Consider the following 21,182-nt stretch of genomic DNA (forward strand, 5'->3'; position numbering starts at 1 on the left):
AGACGACCTGTCCACACAATAACCACAACATCCAAGTAGAACTGTAAATCATAGAGAATGTGCTATTGTTGTACACATCACATCTGTCATTACAACAATAAGGGCTGTGTTCCCCTACCTGGACTTGCACGGAGTCTTCAGCCAGGCTGTGCTGGGACACCTCCAGCAGCTGCATCACCTTCTGCTCCACCTGGTCCTTGGACACTATGGTGTCGGTCAGGCTGCTGTGCAGCGTCTGGATCTCCTTGTTCTTGTTGCTCATCTCCGTCTCCACCGCCAGCAGCTGGCTCTGCAGCTCTGAGAGAGGAGACACCAGATGAAATCACTTACTGGGTATACAACACAAGCCACTTATACATGTGGTGCTCATGACAATGGTGCTCAAATTTGGCTTGCAAATACTCTTATTACTTATTAGCAATGGGAGGTTCATTAGCTTGAGTTTAGAGGTCTGTTTATAGAAACTCTGTGATCACCTTCTTTAGCAGCATGAAGTTTCTCCCTCTCTGCGTTGACATTGTGGAGGTAATTCTGGAGCTCCTCCCAACCACGCTTAGCATCCTGCAGTTGAGCCTGGTGACAACGGGACACAACATTTAGCATTTTAACAGTGTACATACACTGACACAACCTCTCACTGTACTGTACTGGTTATGAAAAACACTGGAAAGGCTGACCTGAGTGTGCGTTGCAGGGAAGCAGTGTTTATACTGAGCACAGAGCTTCAAACAGCCCCACTTCCTGAACCAACACATTCTCAACTTCCCTGTTCTATTACACACCACCCAGCCCTCCTTAGGATGGACGGACACAGGCCCTCCCATGGTTACAGTGAGAAACCCTAAACAGTCCAGGTCTCACCATGAAGGAGAGATTCCTTTGTGTTTCATCTCTGTGGGGCAGCCTAGTGAACTATGTGCTGAATAAATAACTAAATAAGATGGCTGTGTTAGGCACAGTCCCTCCCTGAAAGACAGCATACCTCCAGCTGAGACACGTTCTGCTTGTAGTTAACCTCCAGCGACTTCCTCTGGTGCTCCTCCTGCTGCAGCTTGTTGTTGTTCTCCGCCAGCTCTTTCATCAAACCAGAGTACTCCGAGCGCAGCTGGTTCAGCTCCGACGACTGCCTGCCATACACACCACACCAACTATTAAAACCCACACACTCATCAATGCCATGCTTCAAAGACAACTAGTATTTCTACGATGCGATACAACACCAAACAAGGCAACAGTAAACATGTCATCCCCCAATCAGTGTAATTTTGTGAATTACGGATCTCTATGGCAAAACGCATCATTCATCCAAATTTCGTCAAAATGGAGCCAGTGGTGTCTGGCTATGTTATGTGAAGCGCTACACAAATTCAACAGTCGCAAGATGGGGACTTCAAATAGGCCTATGGCACATCAAAGGAACTGTATCCTACTGTTAAGATGGGTTAAATGGAAACTGAAATCTGGACACACTGTAGGTCAATAACCTCTTTCACAGCCTTGATATTAACTCCTGCAGAATGAAGCATTTTTGGAGTAAAATGATACACCAAATGTAGGCAAAATTTGGACTTGGGAACAGGAGTGGAGAAATATGATTTATTTATTTCAGCATCTTGAGAGAATGTGAATGCTCAGATACCATCTGTAGAGGTGCTGTCTTTATCAGCATCATAAAAGCTGATAGTATTTCAACCACATGAAATATGCATCGAAGCCGAACTCAGATCTAATCAGAAACACGTTGGGTCGTTTTCACAGCTTTCTATTTCCTTACAACCAGTCAAACAGCTGTCATTTGGACATTTTGCACTGAAAATCTTTCAATTTTTTTTTTGTTATTGCATTTTCTCCCAGGTCCTACATTTACATTTTAGTCATTTAGCAGACGCTCTTATCCAGAGAATGCATACATTTCATACATTTAATTTCATAATTTTATTTTTTTGGTACTTTTTTGTCCTTAAACGTCTTTGCTCCGCGAAAGAAGCAGAGAATACAGAAAATGTTATGCCAACATTTAATGATAGAAGAGAAGCTGCATATATCTAACTAGACAAGTTGAATAAAAAATAGCTTACGAAAATGTTGGAAATTGTAAGCAGAAACATATCTAAAAATCTGGCAAAAGAAATCCTGTACCCCGTCAAAGAAAATCATTCTGCCCTCTGACTTGAGCCTGCAGTGCATTTTCTATATTTGCGGGTTAGGGTTGGTTGCAGGCCTCAGATTTTCACTTTATCACATATAGTCGGGCGGTTGCTGATGGGTTATTAGCAATTTTGGGCAGGTGCGAGTGAACAAACAGCTGACTACGTACAGTTGACTACTACAGCGTCCCCCTTGGGCCAATTAGGTAATTTTGCAAATGGCAGATCTCTATGTCAAGACGCATTATTCACCCAAGTTTCATAGAAAGTGGGCCTGTGGTGTCAGATATGACGTGGGTTAGCTAGACTCATATCCCTGAGCATGTGTGCCAAATTTCATCACTGAGTCAAACAGATCAAAGAGATAAACATATGCCCGTTATAGCGCCACCATGAGGTCCATATGAATGTTCTTGCATATGTTTAGTCTTGACACTGTTTACAACATGTGAACCAAATTTTGTTACAATACGAATATCCATTTATGCACCAGACCACGCCCACGGCAAAGTGTTATTGGTCAATATTGTTTTAGGTACTAGTCTGGAAAATATTGTGTTGAGAGACCTTTGTCCATACATACCACATATGTGATTCAAAACGGCGCCGGAGAAGACGTCTGACGTATTACGTGCTCCTAACCGATTGTGTTTTATGTTCGGTTTTTGCAACTTATTTTTAAACTTATTTTGTACATAATGTTGCTGCTACCGTCTCTTATGACCGAAAATAACTTCTGGACATCAGAACAGCGATTACTCACAATGAACTGGCAGAAGCTTTTTTTTCCTTTAACGAGTCCGACGTGAAGGGCATACTCCTTTCCCGGGAACACGCCCAAATCCCTGTCATGTGTGTGAAAAAAAAAAAAAAAGAGGACGAAGGTCGGGCTGCCTTCTGAGAATTCGTAGGCGATCGAATAAACCCCACCTGCCTTCTGTTCTACTAGCTAATGTGCAATCATTAGAAAATAAAATCGACGACCGACGAGGAAGATTAAACTACCAACGGGGCATTAAAAACTGTAATATCTTATGCTTCACGGAGTCGTGGCTGAACGATGACATTATCAAAATACAGCGTGTAACCAGCCAGCTGTATCGGCAGGATTGAACAGTAGCATCTGGTAAAACAAGGGGTGCGGACTATGCATACACATAAACAACAGCTGGTGCACGATATCTAAGGAAGTCTCTAGGTTTTAATCGCCTGAGGTAGAGTATCTCATGATAAGCTGTAGACCACACTACTTACCTAGAGAGTTTTCATCTGTATTTTTCTTAGCTGTCTATATACTACCACAGACCGATGCTGGCACTAAGACCGCACTCAATGAGCGGTATTCCGCCATAAGCAAACAGGAAAATGCTCATTCTGAAGCGGCGCCCCTAGTGGCCGGGGACTTTAATGCAGGGAAACTTAAATCTGTTTCACCAAATTTCAAATCAGGATGTTTAATGTGCAACCAGAGGGAGAAAAAAAACTAACTCTAGACCACCTTTACTCCACACACAGAGACCCGTACAAAGCTCTCCCTCGCCCTCCATTTGGCAAATCTGACCATAATTCTAACCTCCTGATTCCTGCTTACAAGCAAAAACTAGAGCAGGAGCACAAGTGACTCGGTCAATAAAAAAGTGGTCAGATGAAGCAGATGCTAAGCTACAGGATTGTTTTGCTAGCACAGACTGGAATATGTTCCGGGATTTTTCCTATGGCATTGAGGAGTACACCACATCAGTCACTGGCTTCATCAATAAGTGCATCGATGATGTCGTCCCCACAGTGACCGTACGTACATACCCCAACCAGAAGCCATGGATTACAGGCAACAGCCACACTGAGCTAAAGGCTAGAGCTGCCACTTTCAAGGAGCGGGACTCTAACCAGGAAGCTTATAAGAAATCCCGCTATGCCCTCTGACGAACCATCAAACAGGCAAAGTGTCAATACAGGACTAAGATCGAAATGTACTACACCGGCTCCGACGCTTGTCGGATGTGGCAGGGTTTGCAAACCATTACAGACTATAAAGCGAAGCACAGCCGAGAGCTGCCCAGTGACACGAGCCTACCAGACAAGTTAAATTACTTCTATCTTCGCTTCGAGGTAAAAACACTAACATGCATGAGAGCACCAGCTGTTCCCGATGACTGTGTGATCACGCTCTCCGCAGCCGATGTGAGTAAGACCTTTAAACAGATCAACATTCACAAAGCCGCAGGGCCAGACAGATTACCAGGACGTGTACTGCGAGCATGCGCTAACCAAGTGGCAAGTGTCTTCACTGACATTGTCAATCTCTCCCTGTCGGAGTCTGTAATACCAACATGTTTCAAGCAGACCACCATAGTCCCTGTGCCCAAGAACACTAAGGTAACCTTCCTAAATTACTACCGACGTGTAGCACTCACATCGGTAGCCATGAAGTGATTTGAAAGTCTGGTCATGGCTCACATCAACACCATTATCCCAGAAACCCTAGACCCACTCCAATTTGCATACCACACTAACAGATCCACAGATGATGCAATCTCTATTGCAGCCCACACTGCCCTTTCCCACCTGGACAAAAGGAACACCTACGTGAGAATGCTATTCATTGACTACAGCTCAGTGTTCAACACCATATTGCCCTCAAAGCTCATCAATAAGCTAAGGACCCTGGGACTTAACCTGTTAGGGCTAGGGGGCAGTATTGACACGGCTGGATAAAAAAACATACCCGATTTAATCTGGTTACCACTCCTACCCAGTAACTAGAATATGCATATACTTATTACATATGGATAGAAAACACCCTAAATTTTCTAAAACTGTTTGAATGGTGTCTGAGTATAACAGAACTCATTTGGCAGGCAAAACCCTGAGACATTTTCTGACAGGAAGTGGATACCTGATGTGTTGTATTGCCTTTAAACCTATCCCATTGAAAAACACAGGGGCTGAGGAATATTTTGGCACTTCCTATTGCTTCCACTAGATGTCACCAGCCTTTACAAAGTGTTTTGAGTCTTCTGGAGGGAGATCTGACCGAACAAGAGCCATGGAACGATGATGTCCCATTAGACACCTGGCACGCGAGTTCATGTTGGGTACCCTCGTTCCAATACGTTATAAAAGAGTATGCATTCGTCCACCTTGAATATTATTCATGTTCTGGTTAAAAAAGGCCCTAATGATTTATGCTATACAACGTTTGACATGTTTGAACGAACGTAAATATATTTTTTCCCCTCGTTCATGACGAGAAGTCCGGCTGGCTTAGATCATGTGCTAACAAGACGGAGATTTTTGGACATAAATGATGAGCTTTTTTGAACAAAACTACATTCGTTATGGACCTGTGATACCTGGAAGGGACATCTGATGAAGAGAATCAAAGGTAATGGATAATTTACATAGTATTTTCGATTTTAGATCTCCCCAACATGACGTCTAGTCTGTATCGCAACGCGTATTTTTCTGGGCGCAGTGCTCAGATTATTGCAAAGTGTGATTTCCCAGTAAGGTTATTTTTAAATCTGGCAAGTTGATTGCGTTCAAGAGATGTAAATCTATAATTCTTTAAATTACAATATATTTTACCAATGTTTTCTAATTTTAATTATTTAATTTGTGACGCTGACTTGACTGCCGGTTATTGGAGGGAAACGATTTCCTCAACATCAATGCCATAGTAAAACGCTGTTTTTGGATATAAATATGAACTTGATAGAACTAAAAATGCATGCATTGTCTAACATAATGTCCTAGGAGTGTCATCTGATGGAGATTGTAAAAGGTTAGTGCATCATTTTAGCTGGTTTTATGGTTTTGGTGACCCTGTCTTTGAATTGACAAAACATTACACACAACTCTTGTAAATGTACTGTCCTAACATACTCTAAATTTATGCTTTCGCCGTAAAACCTTTTTGAAATCGTAAAACGTGGTTAGATTAAGGAGATGTTTATCTTTCAAAGGGTGTAAAATAGTTGTATGTTTGAAAAATTTGAATTTTGACATTTATTTGGATTCAAATTTGCCGCTCTTGAAATGCACCTGCTGTTGATGGAGTGCACCACGGGTGGCACGCTAGCGTCCCACCTAGCCCATAGAGGTTAACACCTCCCTCTGCAACTGGATCCTGGACTTCCTGACGTGCCACCCCCAGGTGGTAAGGGTTGGTAACAACACATCCGCCATGCTGATCCTCAACACAGGGGCCCCTCAGGGGTGCGTGCTCAGTCCCCTCCTGTACTCCCTGTTCACCCATGACTGCACGGCCAGCCACGACTCCAACACTATCTTTAAGTTTGCCGATGACACAACAGTGGTAGGCCTGATCACCAATGAAATAGCCAACAAACTAACATGGTCCAAGCACACCAAGACAGTCGTGAAGAAGGCATGACAAAACCTATTCACAGCCTATAAGGAGGAGGTCAGAGACCTGGCCGTATGGTGCCAGGACAACAAACTCTCCCTCAACGTGATCAAGACAAAGGAGATGATTGTGGACTACTGGAAAAGGAGGACCAAGCACGCCCCCATTCTCATCGACGGGGCTGTAGTGGAGCAGGTTGAGAGCTTCAAGTACCTTGGTGTCCACATTACCAACAAACTAACATGGTCCAAGCACACCAAGACAGTCGTGAAGAGGGCACGACAAAACCTATTCCCCCTCAGGAGACTGAAAAGATTTGGCATGGGTCCTCAGATCCTCAAAAGGTTCTACAGCTGCTCCATCGAGAGCATTCTGACTGGTTGCATCACTGCCTGGTATGGCAACTTCTCGGCCTCCGACCGCAAGGCACTACAGAGGGTAGTGCGCACGGCCCAGTACATCACTGGGGCCAAGCTTCCTGCCGTCCAGGACCTCTATACCAGGCGGTGTCAGAGGAAGGCCCTAAAAATTGTCAAAGACTCCAGCCACTCTAGTCATAGACTGTTCTCTCTGCTACCGCATGGCAAGTGGTATGGGAGCGCCAAGTCTAGGTCCAAAAGGCTTCTAAACAGCTTCTACCCCCAAGCCATAAGACTCCTGAACATCTAATCAAATGGCTATCCAGACTATTGGTACCCCCTGTATAGTCGCGCTATTGTTATTGTACTGCTGCTCTTTAACTACTTGTTACTTTTATTTCTTATTCTTATTTTTTAAACGGCATTGTTGGTTAGGGGCTTTTAAGTACATTTCACTAAGATCTACAACTGTTGTATTCAGTGCATGTGACTAATAAAATTTGATTTGATACCAAGTTGATACCAGATTGGTCATTCAGTGCCAGAAGAGTAGCGTTTTAAGTCTTTTCCACAAAATTCTAAATGGCCGAAAATCCTTAACGACAAATGTTCTCCTTGTGAGGAGAGGGACCTATGCACCGAATTTCATGACTTTAGGTCAAACGGGGTGAGCAGCGTGACCTTTCAAAGTTAGCATTTTGAATCTTTTGTTATAGCACCACCATCTGGCCAATCAGTATACTTTTGTAAATGCAGGATCTCTTTGGCAAGACGCATCATTCACCCAAGTTCAGTCAAAATTGGGCCAGTGCTGTCCGAGGTATTGTGCGCGACTAACGTACGAACAACGAAGACCTTAACATTTATACAAACTAGGAGGGCTGGGTAGTGGCTCTCACTTGCTCTCCATCTGGTTGGTGGCAGAGCTGACTGCATCTCTCAGGATGCCGTTCTCCTGCTGCAGCCTGGCGATCTGACCCTCCAGCTGCTCCCTCAGCTTCTGGAACTACACAGTACAAAACACTGGGAGTCAATTTTATTTAACCTTTATTTAATAACTAGGCAAGTCAGTTAAGAACAAATTCTAATTTACAATGACGGCCTAGGAACAGTGGGTTAACTTCCTTGTTCAGGGGCAGAACGACAGATTTTTACCTTGTCAGCACAGGGATTCGATCTAGCAACCTTTCGGTTACTTGCCCAACACTCTAACCACTAGGCTACCTGCTGCACTAACCACCTAACATACAGCATCAGAAACACTACTCTGTATGCTGCCTTAGGACTGATGTCTGAGTATAAAGCATGACAGTAAAGGGTGATGGTAGTTGAGATTTGGCCTGTTAAGGTAAAGGTTGTATCAGTGGTGGATGGTGCTCACCTTCATCTGCATGCCCTGAAGCTCTCCCTGGGCTTTAGCCTGCACGACATTCAGCTCCTTCTCCATTGCCCCACGCTGGTCCCTCAGAACTGCCTCTGCTCTCACAGTCTTCTGCTTCTCCTGCTGCAGCTCCTAACAGAGGAAAGGGCAGAAACAGCAGCAGAGTGAAATGTCACCAAGCCACAGGTAGATAACCAGTGATGTAGTCAATGGATATGCATTATTGTACCGGTATCTTAGGGTTATCTTATGAGTGTGTGCAGCTGTACCTTGCTGAGCTGCTGGACCTTGTCCTTTGCTATGGAGGCCTCCTCCTGCAGAGTGGTGAGGAGCCTCTCTCTCTCCACGGATGAGGGGTCAGTCTTCACTGCAGACTTCTGCCAAGCGTCCAGGGCAGACGGGTTCTTCTCTTTAAGCACAGTGACCACACTCACAGCCTCTGCCTGTGACAGGGACAGACTGCCCAGGCCCACCAGCAGCTCCTTCAGCTTCACCTCAGAATTCTCTGCAAATACACACACATACAGGTAGAGGATTAATTATATTATGTGTTGTATGGTAGCTTATGTGTTGAATAAATTAGTGCAGTGTAAATACATTTATAAAATATCACTTTTCATATGTCAGCTTTAATTAAGTTATAATGCCAGAGAAGCCGGTGTTAGGAGGATATATTGGCACAGGTGTTGTTTATTCATACTATTTCATCCTTCCACAAGATATAGTCCGGACACAAATCTAGGGTTGCTACCCAAGCCGGCTGGTTGTTCGTTCTATTGGTTCGGTTGCTAGAGACACAACCCAGTCGTTCAGTCTTTTTGAACTGTCTATGGACGTGACCCAGTCGTTTACTCAAAATGTTCCATTGCCATACAGGCTGGCAACGTTCTTAACCCTTGTTTGCTAGCTAGCCAACTATGGCTAACCTACAGTCACGTCAAACAGTGCAGCCAGAATAACAACAGTAGCTGCATTTGCATTCGTTTAAGCTGTTTGCTAGTGACATTTATTTGTATACAGCCATAACAAAAGAGCTAATGGTGCGCAATTTCACCTGGCATAGAAAATGTGCTCTCTCGTCAGGACAGTTGTTCAGAGGAGCTAGCCAACAACACAGCTAACACAATCACTTCAAAGTGAAGCTGGAAAGACTGCAAACTAGCTGAACCTTGTTTCTTTGACCTGTTTTCTATTGATAGTTATTTGTATATATCCATAAAAATGAAGCTGATTCAAGATTTCGACTGGCTGAGAAAAGCTGCCTGGCTGTCTGTCTCATCCCGACACGTTCACAACATTACGGCTGGAGATCGAATTTGAATATTTAAAAAATGTTGCAAATGTCGGTGAGACAGACAGCAAGGTTTATACAAATCTCTGCTGTTGAAAACTAAATGTTAGTCTAAAAGAAATGTGAGATAAAGTTGATAAATTGCCTGGCTGGGCTGATGAGACAGTGGATTGCGCAGTCAGATGGAACAGAGTAAATAGGCATTTTAACATTATAGATGCGGAATAGACACCTAAAATCAGCATTCAGGATTAGACACACCCGTTGCATAAACATGGTATAGCAGCTATATGTTAGAGTGTAGGTTTCGCACCTTTGTTGGCCTCGTTCTTCTGTTTCTTGCCACTCCCCTTGGAGGGCGCGTCATCATTGTGGTTGGCAGAAGTCGCAGAGTCAGCCTGGACATCATCCACTGGGGCTGGGGGAGACAGAAGCACATGGTCATATTTGGTGCCAGACACAAAAATCAAGATATAGTCGGCCCAAGTATTTCATTTTCAAAAAAGGCAGATTTAGATATATTCTGCTTTTTGCTAGCAGCTTCAAACAATGTCTCTGAACCGGCTCTGACTTTGATTACACTACAGTATCAGTAAGTATTCATCATCCTTACCATGCTCAGTCTTCTGCTTCTTGGCAGAGTTTCTTTTCTTGCCACTGGTTGTGGTGGTGTCTGGGGGGGCAGGACCATCCTGTGCTTTGGTTTCCACCAGCACCGGAGCCTCCTTTTTGACTGGAGCTGGAGCCTTCTCCACCTTAATCTCTTCCTCCACTAGACAGGAACGAACAAGAGGACAATTAGGTTTAAGAGATACGAGGAAAAAGGATGCCACTATGATGGCCTTGTGATAGACACATTTGTGTAGAAGGTATTTTGAGGTTATGGCCATTGTAACAAACTCCCTCCCGCTCACTACTCATACTGTGCTTTAAATAATCAGATTTGATTCGGGAGGATAGACACTAATGAGTGGCCTCAGGGAAGACGCTAGCCCCGTTTTCAGACACAGGCAAGTGTCCCGGGCACCACACATCCTCATCCTACTAAAGCCACTCTGGCCTTTTACTCACCAGACTCTATCTTCTGCTTCTTCTCCTTCTTCTTCTTGCCAGAGGGCTGGAGTGGGGTCTGGGCCTGGCATGGGGGCTGAGACTGGTGGTTAAGCTGGGGTGAGGGGGGACTGGGTTTAGCCACTGGGGCAGGGGGCTCTGCTTTGCGGCCAGCTGGCTTGGAGCCGTTCACCTCAGGTTCCTCGGCAGGGGGAGCGGCTGCAGCTTTGGCAGCTTTCTTCTCCTTCTTCTTCCTCTCCCTCACCCCTGCAGGGGCCTCGGCTGGCGCTGCCACAGGGGCAGGAACCGGGGTGGGCGGGGCCATAGGGGTAGGCTCCTCCTCCTCAGTGGTGGAGCTGCTCACGGCGTCTGCCATGTCAAAGTCCCGCAGGTCTTCCTCTGACTCTCCTCCTCCCCCGCCACCTCCTCCGCTACTGCTCTCCTTCTTCTTGCTCTTTTTCTTGTCATTCTTCTTGCGGGTGTCTGGTTTGGAGGGTGGCAGCTTGAGATCTCGTTTCTGTCTGGCTAGCACCTCATCATAAGAGGTCTCCTTCATGAAGAGCCAGAAGAAGAGGAAGATGAGGGCGATGACCAGGGATGGGGCCAGGATCACCAGGTACTGAGAGTCATAGATGTCCAGCGCCATTCTGAAGCGAGACAGAGCAAGAATGAGTCATGAGTATCATGCACATGATAAGCCAACTGTCAACATAAGACATTCAACAAATTCCTCATAGCTGAAAATAATGCTTAGCAAAATATCTGATCAGTTCATTCCTAAATGTCCTATACCTCTTCTTTGTTGCCACATATTTTAGATGAAAAAGTTGATTCTCACACGGACTAGGTCAATTCCAAACTTCAAAGCCAGTCAGACACTGGCACAGCCCCATCCATGCCAGGGCAGCCCAGTGAAAGGGGAAATGGGGTAACGTGATTTACAAGATGAACAGCTCCAGGCACTTCCAGACATCCCAGATCAGCCTGATACAAATACCTGTGGTGCCAGAACACATTCCACCTCTCTCCCAGTGCCTCCCTAATAAGAGGATGCTGGCGCTGCTGCTGACACTTCCTCAATACTTTATGGGTTTGATATACTACAGCAGAAATGCTAATGCATTTTCCACGCTGCATACATTTATTGGTAATAAATATGACAACTCAATGTATTTTTCTCCTGGAGGTTATCTGCAGTCAGAGGGAGACAGCCCTGTGCAGAGTGAATGTGTGTGTGTAGGGAGGGGTGATTAGCAGGTACGGAGGACGCCTTTGTGTCCTCCCTCACCCATAGTCCTCTCATCTCTGTGATAGGGTCTATTAGATTAGTAGAGTACACTGTCCTAGCCTACAGCCTAATACTTTTTCTTTACACACACACACACACACACACACACACACACACACACACACTAGCTACTAAAGTTGGTAACGCTTACAAATAACGTACTTACGAGAAACAATATGCACTGAATTAATCTGTTTACCTTTATCATGTCAATAGTGTGTGTATTAGCTAGATGAAACTGCTGGTGCAGTTTAGCACCAGCCTGTTGAGGTGAAAATTCTCTTCTCCTGGCAGGCCCAAGAGACAGCAATATGTCGTTGTCAAGCAAGGTAAAGCCTAAGCATGTCCCTTAGCACTTACACAGGATGCTGGACATAAACAGTGTACAAAACATTAGAAACACCTGAGCAGTGTTTGAATACCCATACTAAATACTACATACTTAATGAGTATATACAACATACTATTAGTTCATTTTAGTATACTGTAAAAGAACGGTATCCTTTCAGTTCTGCGTACTAGTGCTCGCCTGTCTACCGGAAGTTGATGCTGTTGCTATGCAACCTTTTGCTAGCATAACAAATTACTAGCTATACATTTTACGACTTCGGGTGTGTTCTTAAATTCAATCTGGAATGCCAGAGTGCATCCCGAGTGTGCTCTGGGCGTTAGTAAATTCAAAACTTTGTCAGATTGTCCGTTTGTTACTTCAGAGCATTTCGCTCTCAGAGCGTACACTGAACGCTCTGGTCGAGGAGTAGGGTTGATCTAAGCATTCTGACCACACAATGGCAGTCAAGCACCCAAGCTAACTGGTCAGCTACTTCCAGACACAAATGAGAAAACACCTCACTCTGACAAATCAAATAAATGTGTATTTGTCACATGCACCGAATACAACAGACCTTACAGTGAAATGCTTACTTACAAGCCCTTAACCAACAATGCTGTTTTAAGAAAATACCAACAAAAAAAGAGATAAGAACAACAAATAAGCAGCAGTCGGTTAGGCTGTTTTCATGTTATTCATAGCGTTTACTGCCATCGGCCATATTCAACAGGTGTTGAGCGTTCGTAAATTCATCAGTTATTCTGGTCTCTGGTACACTCAGATAAGAGTGAGCTGAAATCAGAGTAGATAGGCAGAGCGAATTTACGAACGCACCCGAATGTCCATTGATAACGCACAACTATACTACTTAGCTAAGCTAATTATGAAGGGAATAATCAAGTCAATAAACGTTGGTTAGTTAGATAGCATATAGTTAATATATTGGAAGGTTCGATGTATTAATAGCCAACTAACGTTAGGCAGCTAGCTAACATACCGGTGGTACATACTGCTGTAATGATATTCTATGCGGTTCGTAAGGATAGTGTAGCTAACAAATTGTCAGCCAACATAGCGTCTAAGGAAACTTATTTGAAAGTCATGACTTTATTACATTGCTCAACATTTGTTATAATTAGTTAAAGCAATGAATTTGTATCCGCTTTTGTTGGACTTCGGCTGCATATTTCCACCGTTTTCTTCAATGTATGTAGTTCTGTCTGAGCTGTTCTTGTCTATTGATGATCAGTATTATGTCATTCTGTATTATGTTTTGTGTGGACCCCAGGAAGAGTAGCCATCAGCTAATGGGGATCCTAATAAAATCCCCCCCACAAAAAACAAACATCTGAAACCGTTGTGAAGCCACGCCCATTTTCGGATAAATTGCATTATGGGCCCTAAAAGCACGGAAATAGTGTCCACTGCTTGTATACTTCGTATTTTGGCGAATGTAGTACGACATCCCGGAACGTTTGGCATTCTAACAAGATCCATACTATGACCAGTAAGCATACTACATTTATGTCACAAATAGTACAGTTAGTATGAGTATTCAAACAAAGCGCTGCTCTTTCCATGACAGACGGACCAAGTGAAAGCTATGATCCCTTAACGTCCTTGTTAAATCCAATTCAATCAGTGACCAGGTTTACATGCGCACAGTATTCCGTATAGTAGCTCATATCCCACTTAAGGTCTTATCCCTGTAGCCATGAATAAACAGAATATTCCTAATTTAAGTATATGGGTTTAATAGAATAGTATTTGAAGTAGGCACACTGAGTGTAGGCCTATAACCGCTCACATGTTGCGTAATATAATATTAACTCCTGCAGAATTATACATTTCTTGCAGTGAAATTATACAACAAATGTTAATTTTGTCTCGGGAACTGGAGTGAAGAAATAGGATTTCTTCCTTTCAGCATTTCTTGAGAAAATGTGAAAGCTATGTAATGTGTTCTTTAGACACTGTTGTTATGCAAGCAGATAGTATTTCAACCACATCAAATATGCACCCAAGACAAACCGAAGTCTTAACAGAAACGTGTGGACTTTTTCCTCAGCTTTTCATTTCCTTAAAACTGGTCAAGCTGATGACATTTGGACATTTTGCACAGGACCAATCTTTCCACTGTTTTCACCCCGGTCACTAAACAAAACAGACAACTTTACCAGCGTAAAATAGAATGAAGGCATTAGTAATCTAGTTATATAAGACATTATTCCATTGAGCACTACTCTATTTAGTCTTCTGGGGCAACAAGTTGTGGCAGAAGAGAAGCTACATGTATCAAACTACTGTTGACAAATGGCTACCAAATGTCGTGAATTAAAATATGGCCTACCAAATGTCGTGAATTATAATATGGCCTACCAAATGTCGTGAATTATAATATGGCCTACCAAAGCAGAAACGTGTCTAAATTAGGTGGTGAAAGTGTCCTGTAGTAAATTCATTATAGTAGGCTAAATTATGGTGGATCGAACTGAGCATATAGTAATTTGTTTGACAATCGGATGAAAACATAAAATCACCCATGATATGCAAAACTGAGCAGACTGCAAAAATGACAGTAAAACAGGATAAATTGTTTACATGCACAGTATCCAGTCTTAGATTAGCATTTCCCAGGCATCTTATCCGGGTTTCTCATAACCGGGATACAAGCTTTTTCGGGAAATGTGTCAACTCAAAAACAGAATACTTGAGTATCCCGAATAATAACGGGATATTGGTGTACATGTAAACGTGGTCAGTGTAGATGAAGGGGAGGAGACGGGTTAAAGAAAGATTTAAGCCTTGAGACAATTGAGACATGGATTTTATATAGTACATTCGGAAAGTATTCAGACCCCTTGACTTTTTCCAAATTTTGTCACGTTACAGCTTTCCTCTAAAATTGATTAAATCGTCCCCCCCCTCATCAATCTACACACACACACACACACACACACACAATACCCAATAATGTCAAAGCAAAAACAGGTTTAAACTTTTTTGCAAATGTATTAAAATAAAAACAATCACATTTACATAAGTATTCAGACCCTTTACTCAAATCAAATTGTATTGGTCACATACACATGGTTAGCAGATGTTAATGCGAGTGTAGCGAAATGCTTGTGCTTCTAGTTCCGACAGTGCAGTAATATCTAACAATTCCCCAACAACTACCTAATACACACAAATCTAAAGAGGTGAATGAGAATATGTACATATAAGTATATGGATGAGCAATGGCCAAGCGGCACAGGTAAGGTGCAATAAATGGTATAAAATACAGTATATACAGTACCGTTCAAAAGTTTAGGGTCACTTAGAAATGTCCTTGTTTTTTAAATGAAAGCACATTTTTTTGGTCCATTAAAATAACATCAAATTGATCAGAAATACAGTGTAGACATTGTTAATGTTGTAAATGACTATTGTAGCTGGAAACGGCAGATTTTTTTTTTAATGGAATATCTACATTAGGCATAGCCTTCCCTGTAGCTCAGTTGGTAGAGCATGGTGTTTGCAACGCCAGGGTTGTGGGTTCGATTCCCACAGGGGGCCAGCATAGAAAAAAAATGTAAGAAATTGTATGAAATGTATGCATTCACTACTGTAAGTCGCTCTGGATAAGAGCGTCTGCTAAATATGTAAAATGTAAATGTACAGAGGCCCATTATCAGCAACCATCACTCCTGTGTTCCAATGGCATGTTGTGTTAGCTAATCCAAGTTTATCATTTTAAAAGGCTAATTGATCATTAGAAAACCCTTTTGCAATTATGTTAGCACAGCTGAAAACTGTTGTCCTGATTAAAGAAGCAATAAAACTGGCCTTCTTTAGACTCGTTGAGTATCTGGAGCATCAGCATTTGTGGGTTCGATTACAGGCTCAAAATGGCCAGAAACAAAGGTCTTTCTTCTGAAACTCATCAGTCTATTCTTGTTCTGAGAAATGAAGGCTATTCCATGCGAGAAATTGCCAAGAAACTGAAGATCTGGTACAACGCTGTGTACTACTCCCTTCACAGAACAGCACAAACGGGCTCTAACCAGAATAGAACGAGGAGTGGGAGGCCCCGGTGCACAACTGAGGAAGAGGACAAGTACATTAGTGTCTAGTTTGAGAAACAGACGCCTCACAAGTCCTCAACTGGCATTTCTAAGTGACCCCAAACTTTTGAACGGTAGTGTACATGTGATATGAGTAATGTAAGATATGTAAGCATCATTTCAAATTGGCATCGTTTAACCTGTTAGGGCTGGGGGGCAGTATTTACACGGCCGGATAAAAAAACGTACCCGATTTAATCTGGTTATTACTACTGCCCAGAAACTAGAATATGCATATAATTATTGGCTTTGGATAGAAAACACCCTAAAGTTTCTAAAACTGTTTGAATGGTGTCTGTGAGTATAACAGAACTCATATGGCAGGCAAAAACCTGAGAAGATTCCAAACAGGAAGTACCCTCTCTGACCATTCCTTGGGCTTCTTGGCTCTGTTTATTGAACATTTAGGATCTTCGCTGTAACATGACACTTCCTACGGCTCCCATAGGCTCTCAGAACCCGGGAAAAAGCTGAATGATGTAATTCCAGCCGCTGGCTGAAAAACTTTAGCGCCTTTGGTAAGTGGTCTATCAGAGGACAATGGGCTGAGGCGCGTGCACGAGTCGACCCCATGTTTTTATTTTCTTTCGTCTTTGAACCTAAACACAGATTCCCGGTCGGAATATTATCGCTTTTTTACGAGAAAAATGGCATAAAAATTGATTTTAAACAGCGGTTGACATGCTTCGAAGTACGGTAATGGAATATTTAGATTTTTTTTGTCACGAAATGCGTCGTGCGCGTCACCCTTCTTTACCATTCGGATAGTGTCTTGAACGCATGAACAAAACAGAGGATATTTGAACATAACTATGGATTATTTTGAACCAAACCAACATTTCTTATTGAAGTAGAAGTCCTGGGAGTGCATTCTGACGAAGACAGCAAAGGTAATAACATTTTTCTTATAGTAAATCTGATTTTGGTGAGTGCTAAACTTGGTGGGTGTCTAAATAGCTAGCCCTGTGATGCCGGGCTATCTACTGAGAATATTGCGAGGACAAACCATCCAGGAAAAAGACAACTGAGTTCACTGTGTTTCCTATTGGTTTTCTATGGGAAACTGGATTAATGAAGCACCTGGTTGCAGTTCCTATGGCTTCCACTAGATGTCAACAATCTTTAGATATAGGTTGATGTTTTTCCTTTGAGAAATTAAGAAGTACGTCTATTCAGAATGAATAAAATGTATGAAATGAAATGTATGCATTCACTACTGTAAGTCGCTCTGGATCAGAGCGTCTGCTAAATGACTAAAATGTAATGTAAATGTAAATTGCAAAATGTGCTTTCACCGAAAAGCTATTTTAAAATCGGACATAGCGAGTGCATAGAGGAGTTCTGTATCTATAATTCTTAAATTGTTATGTTTTTTGTGAACATTTATCGTGAGTAATTTAGTAAATTCACCGGAAGTTTGCATGCTAGTTCTGAACGTCACATGCTAATGTAAAAAGCTGGTTTTTGATATAAATATGAACTTGATTGAACAAAACATGCATGTATTGTATAACATAATGTCCTAGGGTTGTCATCTGATGAAGATCAAAGGTTAGTGCTACATTTAGCTGTGGTTTGGGTTTATGTGACATTATATGCTAGCTTGAAAAATGGGTGTCTGATTATTTCTGGCTGGGTACTCTGCTGACATAATCTAATGTTTTGCTTTCGTTGTAAAGCCTTTTTGAAATCGGACAGTGTCGTTAGATTAACGAGAGTCTTGTCTTTAAAATGGTGTAAAATAGTAATATGTTTGAGAAATTGAAGTAATAGCATTTCTAAGGTATTTGAATAACGCGCCACAGGATTCCACTGGCTGTTACGTAGGTGGGACGAAATCGTACCACTAGCCCTAGAGAAGTTAAAGTAACTAGTGATCCATTTATTAAAGTGGCCAGTGATTGGGTCTCAATGTAGGCAGTAGCCTCTCTGACTTTGATTTTATTTGTATTCAGACCCTTCACTCAGTACTTTGTTGAAGCACCTTTGGAAGTTATTACAGCCTCGAGTCTTCTTGGGTATGACGCTACAAGCTTGGCACACCTGTATTTGGGGAGTTTCTCCCATTCTTCTCTGCAGATCCTATCAAGCTCTGTCAGGTTGGATGGGGAGCGTCGCTGCACAGTTGTTTTTAGATCTCTCCAGAGATGCTCAAGTCCTGGCTCTGGCTGGGCCACTCAAGGACATTGAGACTTGTCCCGAAGCCACTCCTGCATTGTCTTGGCTGTGTGTTTATGGTTGTTTTCTTGTTGGAAGGTGAACCTTCGCCCCCAGTCTGAGGCCCTGAGCGTTCTGGAGCAGGTTTTCATAAACTATCTTTCTATACTTTCATCTGTTCATGTTTTCCTTGATTGTGACTAGTCTCCCAGGCCCTGCTGCTGAAAAACATACCCACAGCATGATGCTGCCACCACAATGCTTCACCGTAGGAATGGTGCCAAGTTTCCTCCAGAGGTGATGCTTAGCATTCAGGCCAAAGAGTTCAATCTTGTTTCTCATGGTCAGAGTCCTTTAGGTGCCTTTTGACAAACTCCAAGCAGGCTTTCATGTGCCTTTTACTGAGGAGTGGCTTCCGTCTGGCCACTCTACCATAAATGCCTGATTGGTGGTGGAGTGCTGCAGAGATGGGAGAACCTTCCAGAAGGACAACCATCTCCACAGAGGAACTCTGAAGCTCTGTCAGAGTGACCATCAGGTTCTTGGTCACCTCCCTGACCCAAGGGTCTTGTCCCCCGATTGCTCAGTTTGGCCAGGCAGCCAGCTCTAGGAAGAGTCTGGGTGGTTCCAAACTTCTTCCATTTAAGAATGGAGGCCACTATGTTCTTGGGGACCTTCAATGTTGCAGATATTTTTTGGTTCCCTTCCCCAGATCTGTACCTCGACACAATCCTGTCTCGGCGCACTACGGACAATTCCGTCAACCTCATTGCTTGGTTTTTGCTCTGAGATGCACTGCCAGGTGTGAGACCTTATATAGACAGGTGTGTTTCTTTCCAAATTATGTCCAATCAATTGAATTTTCCACAGGTGGACTCCAGTCAAGTTCTAGAAACATCTCAAGGATGATCAATGGGAACAGGATGCACCTGAGCTCAATTTCGAGTCTCATAGCAAAGGGTCTGAATCCTTATGTAAATAAGGTATCTGTTTATTTCTAGTACATTTGCACAACTTTCTAAAAACCTGTTTTCACTTTGTCATTATGGGGTATTGTGTGTAGATTGAGGATTTTTTTAATTTATTTTGAATCCATTTTAGAATAAGGCTGCAATGTAATAAAATTGGAAAAGGGGAAGGGGTCTGAATACTTTCCAAATGCAATAATGTATGTTTGCCATTCAAATGGTTAATGGGCAAGATACAAGATTTAGGTGCCTTTAAAACAGGATATGGTAGTCTGTGGTAGAAAAGGAGATGAGGAAGGAGACCAAGAATCAATGCAAACATAGTAGGCTCTATTAGTTTCAAGAAACCACAATAGTGGAAGACAATATAGTGGTAAAAACTCACCACGAGAATCCAAATAACATGAGTAGAAAAATTGCTGTCCAACAACCATCTGAACAGAGATTGTTTTACTGAGTCAGGCATCACTTTATTTGTACACTGAGTGGAAATTAAAACATCTCAGCCCTGGGGCATGGTCTAGTTTGAAGTGTAATTTGTTGTCAACAATACAAACAGTGGCGCCAACCGTAGCTGACACGACAATACCCGCTTGCTCTGGATTCAGATTGGTGTCAGCAATAGCACAGGACTCAGCCCCCTCTGTCTAGCTAGCACTTCTATGCTGCGCCTCTTAGTTAGGCCCTAATTTGGATTAAGCAGATTACCCATGATAATACATTAAGAATAACTTTCCGCTGCAGTGCTTCTCTGGGCCTGATGGGCTTGAGGTGCAACAGTCAGTTTCATCTAGGCCTGTAAAACCTCTCCCATTATTTCACGCCTGATACACACACACACACCGACTCATGCACAAACACACATACTCCAGCAAGCAGCCAGATAGATATATATCCAACAACTGTCATCATGTAAGGCTAATATATCATTCACTTGTTCCTCATTCTGAGAGATTGCTTCAGACCATTTTCAATGACAAAACTTCTCCAAGTACAAAAAAATTGTATTCAACTGAGTTCTCACAGAGCAATAATGCATATTGGCAATTCCACAGTAACAGAATTACCATGGAGACTCAGATTTTTCACTTAGAATGTGTGCCAAAGAAAAAACATTGATTTCAAAGTTTAACAAAAACTCTATGCACAATGACTACCGTAATTTCCGGACTATTAAGCGCACCTGAATATAAGCCGCACCCACTGAATACATTTTTTTTTTTGAACATAAATAAGCCGCACATGTCTATACGCCGCAGGTGCCTACCGGTACATTGAAGCAAATGAACTTTGCACAGGCTTTAACGAAACACAGCTTGTAACAAAAATAGGCTTTAACCTCTCTAGGGTAGGTGGCACCAAATCGTCCCACCTACGCAACAGCCAGTCTAATCCCGTGGTCGATATTCAAATACCTTAAAAATGCTATTACTTCAATTTCTCAAACATATAACTATTTTACACCATTTTAAAGACAAGACTCTCCTTTATCTAACCACACTGTCCGATTTCAAAAAGGCTTTACAACGAAAGCAAAACATTAGATTATGTCAGCAGAGTACCCAGCCAGAAATAATCAGACACCCATTTTTCAAGCTAGCATATAATGTCACATAAACAGCTAAATGCAGCACTAACCTTTGATGATCTTAATCAGATGACAACCCTAGGACATTATGTTATACAATACATGCATGTTTTGTTCAATCAAGTTCATATTTATATCAAAAAA

General features: G+C 42.6%; 1 protein-coding gene across 8 annotated transcripts in view; it reads right to left on the reverse strand.

Moving 5' to 3' along the window:
• Positions 1-21,182, reverse strand: part of LOC106594233 (kinectin) — a 59,829-nt gene that overhangs the window by 22,443 nt on the left and 16,204 nt on the right. For all 8 annotated transcript variants that reach the window (XM_014186017.2, XM_014185788.2, XM_014185971.2 and 5 more), the window contains exons 2-10: positions 10,619-11,244; positions 10,161-10,319; positions 9,861-9,965; positions 8,526-8,761; positions 8,257-8,388; positions 7,775-7,881; positions 983-1,127; positions 477-573; positions 119-297 (exon numbers count right to left, since the gene is read on the reverse strand). In XM_014186017.2, the coding sequence (XP_014041492.1) occupies positions 119-297; positions 477-573; positions 983-1,127; positions 7,775-7,881; positions 8,257-8,388; positions 8,526-8,761; positions 9,861-9,965; positions 10,161-10,319; positions 10,619-11,243 (1,785 nt within the window). In that variant the 5' untranslated portion in view covers position 11,244. The remainder of the gene's footprint in view (positions 1-118; positions 298-476; positions 574-982; positions 1,128-7,774; positions 7,882-8,256; positions 8,389-8,525; positions 8,762-9,860; positions 9,966-10,160; positions 10,320-10,618; positions 11,245-21,182) is intronic.

The sequence above is a fragment of the Salmo salar genome, chromosome ssa01, assembly GCF_905237065.1.
Source record: "Salmo salar chromosome ssa01, Ssal_v3.1, whole genome shotgun sequence".
Taxonomy (NCBI): domain Eukaryota; kingdom Metazoa; phylum Chordata; class Actinopteri; order Salmoniformes; family Salmonidae; genus Salmo; species Salmo salar.